Source organism: Hylobates moloch, unplaced genomic scaffold (genome assembly GCF_009828535.3).
Source record: "Hylobates moloch isolate HMO894 unplaced genomic scaffold, HMol_V3 SCAFFOLD_23, whole genome shotgun sequence".
NCBI lineage: Eukaryota > Metazoa > Chordata > Mammalia > Primates > Hylobatidae > Hylobates > Hylobates moloch.
The window spans coordinates 41,691,221-41,701,729 of NW_026652298.1; the positions used below are offsets into that span (position 1 = coordinate 41,691,221).

Below are 10,509 nucleotides of genomic sequence, written 5' to 3' on the forward strand. Positions count from 1 at the left end.
CGGGCGGCTGCGGGGGCTGGCGGCGCGGGACGCGGGCCGGGTAGCGCTGGGCCGAGCGCGGAGCCATGGGCCGGGCTGGCACCGGGACCGGGGGCGAGGCGGTGGCCGCGGTGGTGGCGGGGCCGCTGCTGCTGCTGCTGCTCGCCCGGCCCCCGCCTGCCTCCGCCGGCGACAGCGGGAAGAGCGGTGAGCGGGCGGCGCGGGCGCCATCGGGGGCGTGGGGCCGGGGCTGCGGGCGGGGCGGGATTGTGACACCCCTGGCGCACCTGTGCGCTCATCTGGCGCCGGCGTGGGGCTGGGGTCCCCGCCGCAGGTTGGGGGCGCAGAGTGGCCCTTTGCGGCGCTTCGTGTCCGAGGGGTCGAGGCGGACGAGACCCCGCGCTTCCTCCTCGGTCCCCCGAACAGGGTTGGGCCGCATCGGCCCCTGGAGCGCCCTCTCCCCTCCCTCCTCCTCCCAGAGCGCTCAGGTCCGGCGCGCCTGGCGCACTCGGCGCAGGGAAGTGGAGGGGCCCGGGGGACTCTGCCCGGGACTCCGCCCGGGACTCCAGCTGGGAGGCGTGGCTGGGCCGTGAGCTCACCGGCCGGGTCCGGCCTGAGAGAGGGGCAGAGCCGGGAGAAAGTTGTTAGACCCTGGAGCGGGGGCCCCTGGGCGTCATGGCACCAGCCCTTCCACAGTGACCACCAGCCCTGGTAGAGCCACTTCCTACCGCCAGCCTGGCTTCTGGGAGGAGGGACTCCCAGCTGGCGGAAGAGGGGCTGAAGAAAGGGCGCCCCTCTCCCCTCTTGTTCGGAAACTCGCCGGGCTCCCTTTGCATTTCTGTTCCCTGAGGGTCCCCGTCCCTGACTGAGGTCCCAGGAGGCGGCTGGACCAGGGAGAAGGTGTTGCCCTTCCAGGGTCTGCACGGGGTAGGGACGTGGGTGTGGAGACCGTCAGGCCTTGGCCACCCGGAGATGGTGAGGACTTGCCCCGGCCTCTGTGGCCTGGGACTCTCGAGGGGCCGTGTCCTTGCCGGCCGGCTGGAAGGGCCCACACGTCCCCAGCCACTTGGGTGCCCAGGGCCCGGCAGCTGATCGGGTGCTGTTCCCCGACTTCCCAGCCCCCAGCCCCTCCCCTGCCCCTGAAATAATGCTCCTTTGAGCCCCTGTTTCTTTCGGGGGCTGTGCCTCCTGCTTTCTGAGCTTGGCACAGCTAGAGATGAAAGGCAGTTTTCCCCGAGGACCGTGCCCGGGATTAAATTGCTCCGTGGCCGGTGGAGAAGCTCACGCCTGCAATCTCAGCCTGGGAGGCTGAGGCGGACGGATCACCTGAGGTCAGGAGTTCGAGACCAGCCTAACCAACATGGAGAAACCCCCGTCTCTACTAAAAATACAAAATTAGCCGGCAGTGGTGGCGCATGCCTGTAATCCCAGCTACTCGGGAGGCTGAGGCAGGAGAATCGCTTGAACCCGGGAGTCAGAGGTTATGGTGAGCCGAAGTCGCTCCACTGCACTTCAGCCTGGACGACAGAGCGAGACTCCATCTGAAAAAAAAAAAAAAGAAAAAAGAAAAAAAAAATAACCTGGGTGTGGTAATGTGAGCCTGCGGTTCCAGTTACATAGGAGGCTGAGGCTGCAGTGAGCCGTGTTCATGGCACTGCATTCTAGCCTGTGTGACAGAGTGAGACCCTCAAAAATACCAAAACCTGGCCGGGCGCGGTGGCTCACGCTTGTAATCCCAGCACTTTGGGAGGCCGAGGCGGGCGGATCACGAGGTCAGGAGATCGAGACCACGGTGAAACCCCGTCTCTATCAAAAATACAAAAAACAATTAGCCGGGCGTGGTGGCGGGCGCCTGTAGTCCCAGCTACTCGGAGAGGCTGAGGCAGGAGAATGGCGTGAACCCGGGAGGCGGAGCTTGCAGTGAGCCGAGATTGCGCCACTGCACTCCAACCTGGGCGACAGAGCGAGACTCCGTCTCAAAAAATTAAAAAAAAAAAAAAAAACCAAAACCTTACGCCGTTGGAAACTGGCAAAGGAAATTCTCCTGTCCCAGAACTCAGGCCTGGTGAGGGGTCCCTGGGAGATGGAACACCTGGGTGTGGGCAGTGGATAGGCCTGGTGTGCTGGCTCAGCCCCTCACTCCTCCCAGCCTGCCGAGGAGCAAGTGCTCTGTGGCGTTGTGGGTAGTCAGGGTCTCCCATTGGTGCCTGTTCTGGTTTGGAGGACGTGGGTCTGGGGTCTTCACTCAGGTTCCCAGGACAGGGCCAGGGACTTGCATTCCCGCCTTCCTCACCCAGCCCTGTGTCCGTGGAGGGGCTGTGAGGCAGGCAGGGGGGTGTGTAGCTGGCCCTCCTCACCCTGTGGTCACCTTGGGCTCAGAGCACCCCTAACAGCCTGGTATGTGTGGGCGACTTGGGCAGGGAGCTTGGACTGCAGAGCCCTGGGAGAGGCCTGGAGGGGCTGTGAGCCCTGGGAGCTGGGGACTGGGTGTTAGGACAACCTTGAACAGATCTCTTATCTCTGTGTACCTGCTGAAACTTCACAGCCACCAGCTGGGTTCTAGGCGCCCTCAGGCTGGCGCTCCAGGCCCAGAGGGGCTGAGGGCTTTGCTCCAGCAGCCCAGGGTCTGTGTGCTGCAGGTGGCCTCCCCTGCCTGCCCCTGCAGAGGCCGGCTGTCTCCGGGACACCGTGGTCCTGGGGGGCTGTCCTGCTTCAGCTCCCAACACTTGAGCTTTCTCTGCCCACGTTATCAGGCCACAGCCTGGTGGGTGGGACCTGGTGGCCAGCAGACACCTGGAAAGCCTGGAATGCGTCGTGGGTGGAGCCTGCCCCTGCCCCTGCCCAGCCCCCAGGCCAGGCTCCCCTGGAGCTTGGCCTAGATTTGCCGACAGGCTGCTGTTGGCAGGTGCATCGTTTCTTCGTTTCTTCGGGTGCCTCTATGGGAGGGTCACAAGGCTGGCAGGAGAGCCCACTGCTCACCTGTCTGCCTCCTCAGGAGGGGCCTGGGCCTGAGCCAGCCACTCTCCAGTGAGACCTAGGCAGGATTCCTGAGTGTGCAGGGAAGGGGAGCCGCAGCAGAGGGGAGGATGCCGCCCCCTGCTGTGTCCACTGTGCATTTCCTCCTGAAGCCTTTGTCATTAATTAACCTCGGAGGGAGGGGCCCCCAAAGGGACTTGCCCTCCACCCTGACCTACCCAGGAGAAGACTGGGACCCAGGGAGGGAAGGATGCCCAAGGTCACAAGGGCACGAGGCCGGAGCCTGCACGGAGCCTGCACGGGGGCTGCGGGTGAGAGCCTGAGTCCTCGCCTGGGGCCACGAGCAGGATGTCTCCCACGGGCCCTTCTCCATCCCCGCACCAGGCGTGGGTGCGTTCCCTGAGGACAGTTAGGAGCCTTGCCCGCTTGGAACGCAGAGGGCAGCTGTCCCCTTGTTCTCATGGCTGACCAGGCTTCTGGCCTGGATCCCTCCCACATGCAGGATCTCCCTCTAGGTGAGGGGAATTTGGGCTCTGCTCTGGCTGTGTCCACAGACATCATAGCCCAAGCAGGCAGCCAACCCATCCAGGGATGGAGATGTGGGAGGCTGAGAGGAGGTGGGAGGACCGTGCCTTGGTATCCAGGGCATCTCTGATGAGGGGCAGGGGCTCCTTCCTGACACCTCCTGGGCCCTTCAGCTTCGACCTGGGTTAGCCATGGGGAGTGGGGCCTTCTAAGGTTGGAGGGAGTCCGGGTGGCGATGGCAGTGCGGGTGGTGGTGGCAGTCAGGGTGGCGATGGCAGAGCGGATGGCGATGGCAGAGCGGGTGGTGATGGCAGTCAGGGTGGCGATGGCAGAGCGGGTGGTGATGGCAGTCAGGGTGGCGATGGCAGAGCGGGTGGTGATGGCAGTCAGGGTGGCGATGGCTGCTGAGGTGCCCTGCGGCTTGTTTGGAAGCTGCTGCAGTGAGGCGGCAGCTGTGAAAAGACCCAGATGCCAGGAGGGTGGGATGTAGGGCCATCTGGGGAGGGACAGCAGAGGACTGGTTGAGGGGCCAGAGGGTGGCACTGACCTTTGCCAAGGTCAGAGCTGGTGTGCCAAGATCTCCAGATGGGTCCCCGGGGGCTTCCAGCCTTTTCCCTCTGGGGGACTCGTCCTCCCTGTCTGCAGCCCTGGAGGAGGGCTCCCGGCCTGGCTGACGCCTCCTTCTCCTCACAGAGGTGGGGCTGGTGTCCGAACACTTCTCGCAGGCCCCGCAGAGGCTGTCCTTCTACAGCTGGTACGGCAGTGCCAGGCTCTTCCGCTTCCGCGTGCCCCCAGACACCGTGCTTCTGCGCTGGCTACTGCAGGTCTCCCGGGAGAGCGGCGCCGCCTGCACCGATGCAGAGATCACCGTGTAGGTGGCTGCCCGCCCGCCTGCCCACGCTCCCGCGCCTGGCCAAGCCCTGTGCCTGAGCCCGGTGCTGCTCTCCCGTCTCCAGGCACTTCCGTTCCGGCGCCCCTCCGGTCATCAACCCACTGGGCACCAGCTTCCCGGACGACACCACGGTGCAGCCCTCCTTCCAGGTCAGGGTGCCGCTGAGCGACGCACCGCTAAGCAATGCCTCCGTCAACGTTTCCCACCCGGCCCCCGGGGACTGGTTCGTGGCCGCCCACCTGCCCCCCTCATCCCAGAAGATGGAGTTGAAGGTGAGGGGGGCTGCCCTCCGGGATGGAGGCAGAGAACCTCACGGCGACGGCCTGTCCCTGCCGTTCACCTCTTTGGGGTGGTCCTTGCTCTAGGCGCCACACTGCACTCGGGGGCCAGCCCTGCTCCCTGCATGTCTGGGGTTTCTGCTGGGACCCTGCCCTCACACCTGCATTCTCTGACACCGCCCCTGCCCACACCTGTTCTCTCCCTAGGGCTTGGCTCCCACCTGTGCCTACGTCTTCCAGCCTGAACTGCTGGTCACACGGGTGGTCGAGATTTCCATCATGGAGCCGGATGTGCCCCTTCCACAGACCCTCCTCTCCCATCCCAGCTACCTCAAGTGAGCGGGGGGCCTGGGGGGCAGCCCAGCTCTGCCCTCCGCCCCCCCCCAGATTTGTTGAAGTGGGTGTGAGAGCCTGGCCCTGAGCCCTGGGGTTGGGCTGGAAAGTGGTCCAGATGCCTGGCCCCCTTTGGCCCCCACCAGAGTGGGCTGAGGAACGGCAGAGCCTGAGCCAGCTGTGTCCCCTCGCGCAGGGTCTTTGTCCCCGATTACACGCGGGAGCTTCTGCTGGAGCTGCGGGACTGCGTGTCCAACAGGAGCCTGGGCTGCCCCGTGCGTCTCACCGTGGGCCCGGTCACCCTGCCCAGCAACTTCCAGAAGGTGCTCACCTGCACCGGTGCCCCCTGGCCCTGCCGCCTGCTGCTGCCCTCACCGCCCTGGGACCGGTGGCTGCAAGTGACAGCTGAGAGCCTGGTGGAGCCCCTCGGGACAGTGGCTTTCAGTGCTGTAGCTGCCCTCACAGGTGGGCCGCACAAGGGCTGGAGGGATGGCCCTGCCCCTCCCCAGATCCCCAGACTTGCCTCCAACCAAACCCCTTGTCTTCTCGGCAGCTTGCAGGCCACGGAGTGTGACCGTCCAGCCCCTTCTGCAGAGGAGCCAAAACCAGAGCTTCAATGCCTCCTCTGGTCTGCTGTCCCCGAGCCCCGACCACCAGGACCTGGGCAGGAATGGCAGGGTGGACCGCAGCCCCTTCTGCCTCACAAGCTACCCAGTCACGCGGGAGGACGTGGACGTGGTGTCTGTGCACTTCCAGCCCCTGGACAGGGTGTCGGTGAGGGTGTGTGCGGACACACCCTCCGTGATGCAGCTGCGCCTGAGCACCGGCATGGACAGCGGGGGTTCCCTCACCATCTCCCTGCGGGCCAACAAGGTACCTGCTGTCTGCAAGCGGCCTGTGGCCTGGGCTCGGGCAGGGCGCCGGGCAACCCCTGCAGGGCCTCATTTACCTTGGCGCCGGGACAGGCGGCACAGTGACACCAGCAGGCACGGGCCAAGGCAGGGGCCCATGTTGGGGGGGCCTCCCCTGCTAGGCAGCCTTGCTCCTGTCAGCAGGCCCCAGGGCTGTGGGGTAGCTCGGGTCGGAGGTGGGGTGGAGGCAGGATGTCCCAGGGCCTGGGGAGGAAGGGTCCCGGTGCGCCCTGGGCCTGCAGGAGTATCAGAGAAGGGCACCAGCACCGGCCGGGCACGGTGGCTCACGCCTGTAATCCCAGCACTTTGGGAGGCCGAGGCGGGCGGATCACGAGGTCAGGAGATTGAGACCATCCTGGCTAACAGGGTGAAACCTCGTCTCTACTGAAAATACAAAAATTAGCCGGGTGTGGTGGCGGGCGCCTGTAGTCCCAGCTACTCGGGAGGCTGAGGCAGGAGAATGGCGTGAACCCAGGGGCGGAGCTTGCAGTGAGCCAAGATCGCGCCACTGTACTCCAGCCTGGGCGACAGAGCGAGACTCCGTCTCAAAAAAAAAAAAAAGAAAGGCACCAGCACCAGGCTGAGCCGGCACTTGGGGCAGATGAACCCACTGCGGCCGGGGGCTGCAGGGACTGAGCCGCACTGCCTCCCTTTCCAGACAGAGATGCGGAACGAGACCGTCATAGTGGCCTGTGTGAATGCTGCCTCGCCCTTCCTTGGCTTCAACATTTCACTCAACTGCACCACAGGTATGATGAGCAGGCGTCACCGTCAGCGTGGTCCCGCCAGCCCCCTGCCCCGGCCTCCTCTGATGGGGCCCTCTGGCTCCCCTGCAGCCTTCTTCCAGGGCTACCCCTTGTCTCTGAGCGCTTCGTCTCACAGGGCCAACCTCATCATCCCCTACCCAGAGACAGACAACTGGTACCTCTCCCTGCAGCTCATGTGCCCTGAGAATGCTGAGTAAGTAAAGCTAGGGCAGAGACGGGGGTCGGGCACCCTGTCATTTCACTCAGGACCACAGGCCGGGCTGCCTGAGGTTGGCATTCCGAGTGACCCAGCTAGAGGGGTGCTTCCTCCAGGGCTGCTGAAAGCTGGGGGCCCCAATGCTGGGTTCTCATGTCTGTCAGCCTGTTGGGAGCGCTGGTGGCAGCTGGGCTGTCAGATTTCACTGCACCAGCTTTCCTGTGGCCGCTTCCTCAAAGGGACTGTGAGCAGGCTGTGGTCCATGTGGAGACCACCTTGTACCTGGTGCCCTGTTTGAACGATTGTGGACCCTACGGCCAGTGCCTCCTGCTCCGCAGACACAGCTACCTGTATGCCAGCTGCAGCTGCAAGGCAGGTGAGTGCCAGGGCCCCGCCCGCCCCGAGATCCTGCTGCTGTTGGCTTCCAGTGCTGTGCTGTGCCTTTCCCCTGGGGGAGCGCCACAAGGGGCTGGAGAGAGACCCGTGCAGGGCATTGCAGGGGCAAAGCCTCCTCCCCACTCCCCTGTTCCCACCAACAATCCGTCTGCCTGGCACAGCACCAGGTATCCCCGGGGGGTGGTACTGCCTCTTGACCTTGGACCCCGCCCGCCGTGCCTACCCAGCTTGCTCCTGGGTGAGGAAGGGGCTTCTCTGCAGGGTCCTAGATGAGGGGTGGGCCCTGAGGTTCAGCAGTGCCCCCAGCCTCTGCCCTGGGGTCTTGTGCCCGCAGGCTGGCGTGGTTGGAGCTGCACGGACAACAGCACAGCCCAGACGGTGGCCCAGCAGAGGGCAGCTGCACTGCTGCTCACACTCAGCAACCTCATGTTCCTCGCCCCCATCGCCGTCTCAGTGCAGCGGTTTTTCCTGGTGGAGGCCTCCGTCTACGCCTACACCATGTTCTTCTCCACGGTAGGCCGGCCCCTCCTGCAGGGACGTGGGGTGGGAGGGCGGGACCGCGCTCATGGCGCCTCCCCACAGTTCTACCACGCCTGCGACCAGCCCGGGGAGGCGGTGCTGTGCATCCTCAGCTACGACACGCTGCAGTACTGCGACTTCCTGGGCTCTGGGGCGGCCATCTGGGTCACCATCCTGTGCATGGCACGGCTCAAGACAGTCCTGAAATACGTGAGTGGCCCTCAACGCGGGGTGTGGGCTCCGGGGGAGCAGGGCCCCCAAGTGCAGCCTGCGAAAGGCAGTACCGTGGGAGAGGCCGGACCTGGCGCTGGGCACAGCCCCGGGAAACCTCACGTCTCAGCCGAGCGTGGTGGCTCACACCTGTAATCCCAACACTTGCGGGAGGGTCCCATGAGGCCAGGGGTTCAAGAGCAGCCTGGGCTGTACAAAAAATCGAAAAGTTAGCCGAGCGTAGTGGTGCGTGCCTGTGGTCCCAGCCACTCGGGAGACTAAGGTGGGAGGATCGCTTGATCCCAGGCATCGGAGGCGTTGGAGTGAGCCGAGGTCACAGCACTCCACTCCAGCCTGGGCGACAAAAGAAAAGAAAAGAAACCTCATGTCTTCTGTGATGCCACACGGAGATGCGGGTCTGAGGCCCCGCGGGCAGTTGTGAGGGGAGCAGTGCCGGCTGTTTGGAGGATGCCAGGAAGGAAGGTGGTAGGCAGGGGAGGCCAGGCCCCCTGCCCTCGAGAAGCCCCCACCCATGCTCCCTGGGTCCTTGGTGCCAAGGATGCTTTGGAGACTCTCTGTGGCAGCTGGCCATGGCATGGAGAGACTCGTGCCCTGGGCTTGTGAGCTGCATGCTCTGCCCTCCCGTCTGCTCTGGGAAGTGCAGGCTGGGTGCTGCCCCAAGGGGGTGCCCATGGGAACCCCACAGCCAGGACAGAGGGGAGGCTGGGAAGCACCAGGGTCCTGCAGGGCTGAGTGCAGGGCCTGAACCTGCAGATAGGCGGAGAACTATAGGTTGTGGGCAGAGGTGTCTGATGGAGACTGGGGGGTGGGAGCCCCTCCCCATGGAACAGTGGGCGGGAGACTGAAGCCACCCTGATGGGGGACTCCTAGAAACCCAGGGGTACAGGGGGCTAGTGAGTGTGTGGGTGCAGAGCTGCCATATGTGTGTGTCCAGTTTGTGTGAGCACCGTCTCGTCCCCCAGAGGTGCCTGCCTGGCCACATTCACCTGTGGATGCAATACAGAAGCTGAAGGAGGGGCGTGTCCCTGCCGGCTGGCAGAGCTGGTCTGAGGGTGGCAGCAGCTCCGAGGGGGCAGGCAGAGGTGCTGTGGGGCTGTGGGGTACACTTGCTCCTGCTGGGCCTTGAGCCCTCAGAGGTGTCCCTGCAGTTGTCCCTGTGTCTTGCGCAGGTGCTGTTTCTTCTGGGTACGCTGGTCATCGCCATGTCCTTGCAGCTGGACCGCAGGGGCATCTGGAACATGCTGGGGCCCTGCCTCTTTGCCTTCGTGATCATGGCCTCCATGTGGGTAAGGAGCCCGGCTGGCTGGCACTGCTGCCCAGATGCTCGGAGAAGAGAGCCTGGCCCCTTGCTCTGGCCACGTTCCTGGTCCTGCTCCAACCAGTGAATGCCTGTATCTGCTGGGGGTTGCTATGGCACCCACAGAGGCGCAGCACGGCTGTGTCCCTGAGGCCTGGGCCTGAGGACCAGTGGCCTTGTGCCCTTGAGCCCCCTCGAAGCAGCCCACCCTTGTCGTTCTGCTGCCCAGACCTGGGCAGGCCCCCAGTAACCACTGTATCCAGGCCCTGGGAGCTGCAGCCGCAGCCCCACCTGCACTGATACCTGCGTGGCTGTTTCCTCCAGGCTTACCGCTGCGGGCACCGGCGCCAGTGTTACCCCACCTCGTGGCAGCGCTGGGCCTTCTACCTCCTGCCCGGCGTCTCCATGGCCTCTGTGGGTATTGCCATCTACACCTCCGTGATGACCAGCGACAACTACTACTACACCCACAGCATCTGGCACGTCCTGCTGGCCGGGAGCGCAGCCTTGCTGCTGCCACCACCTGACCAGCATGCCGAGCCCTGGGCCTGCTCGCAGAAATTCCCCTGCCACTATCAGATCTGCAAGAACGATCGGGAGGAACTGTACACAGTGACGTTAACACCGGCCCGGGGACAGCTGCTGCTCTGATGACCTCTTCAGCCAGGAGCTGTATCGAGGGGGAGGCACCCGGTCCAGCCCCGGACAGATTGATTTCCAGCCGAATAAAATTGGCTTAGGCACCCTCTTAACTTCCTCCTACTGAGAAGAGGGCCACCCCTCCCTCACACGCACCTCTCCCTGCCAGCTGCCTGCTTGCTGCTGAGGTCCCTCTGCAGATCCCAGCTGCTGTCTGCAGTGGCCCCTGGGGCCTGGGCTTGGTTACCTGGAGACCACAGGTGCCTGTGCGAGGGTGGGGCTGTGTGCTCTGCTGGCCTGTGGGTGGCTAGAGATGGGGAGAAGGACTACCTATGGTCCTGTTCCCTGGCGAGGCTGTGGTGAGACCCATGGCGCCCAGGAGCCCTGAGCCCACCACTGGGGCTGGGAGCTGTGGACTCTGGGACCCCTGCTCCTGGCCCCTGTGTGGCCCTGATGCCAGCCTGCCTGGGGCATGGAGGGTCCCCCTCTGCTGCTGTGGTCATCATAGGGACACAGGGACGGCAGACTAAGGTCTCCCCCAGAGCTGATGGGCATTGGGGATGCAGGCTC

General features: G+C 64.5%; 1 protein-coding gene across 3 annotated transcripts; it reads left to right on the top strand.

Annotated features, from left to right (window-relative positions):
• PGAP6 (post-GPI attachment to proteins 6) lies at window positions 1–10,052 on the top strand. 3 transcript variants are annotated; one of them, XM_032144887.2, is made up of 13 exons: window positions 1–186; window positions 4,174–4,351; window positions 4,437–4,644; window positions 4,858–4,985; window positions 5,180–5,448; window positions 5,537–5,856; window positions 6,553–6,643; window positions 6,731–6,854; window positions 7,097–7,233; window positions 7,588–7,766; window positions 7,836–7,982; window positions 9,173–9,289; window positions 9,625–10,052. In XM_032144887.2, exons 1-13 carry the CDS (start codon window positions 66–68, stop codon window positions 9,949–9,951), a joined length of 2,346 nt encoding a protein of 781 aa, XP_032000778.1. In that variant the 5' UTR covers window positions 1–65; the 3' UTR covers window positions 9,952–10,052. The 3 variants fall into 3 exon arrangements, with proteins under 3 accessions (XP_032000778.1, XP_058289797.1, XP_058289798.1); XM_058433814.1 differs by having other exon boundaries at window positions 7–186; window positions 4,437–4,521; XM_058433815.1 differs by lacking the exon at window positions 1–186 and adding an exon at window positions 351–467.
• The last annotated feature ends 457 nt before the right edge of the window (window positions 10,053–10,509 follow it).

What these genes read in the sequence shown, in the direction of transcription:
- PGAP6 (XM_032144887.2), top strand. Translation starts at nt 66, where the DNA reads ATGGGCCGGGCTGGCACCGGGACCGGGGGCGAGGCGGTGGCCGCGGTG. An exon ending in TGCTGTAGCTGCCCTCACAG is followed by an intron (nt 5,449 to 5,536) that starts GTGGGCCGCACA and finishes TCTTCTCGGCAG; the next exon opens with CTTGCAGGCCACGGAGTGTG. An exon ending in TCTCCCTGCGGGCCAACAAG is followed by an intron (nt 5,857 to 6,552) that starts GTACCTGCTGTC and finishes CTCCCTTTCCAG; the next exon opens with ACAGAGATGCGGAACGAGAC.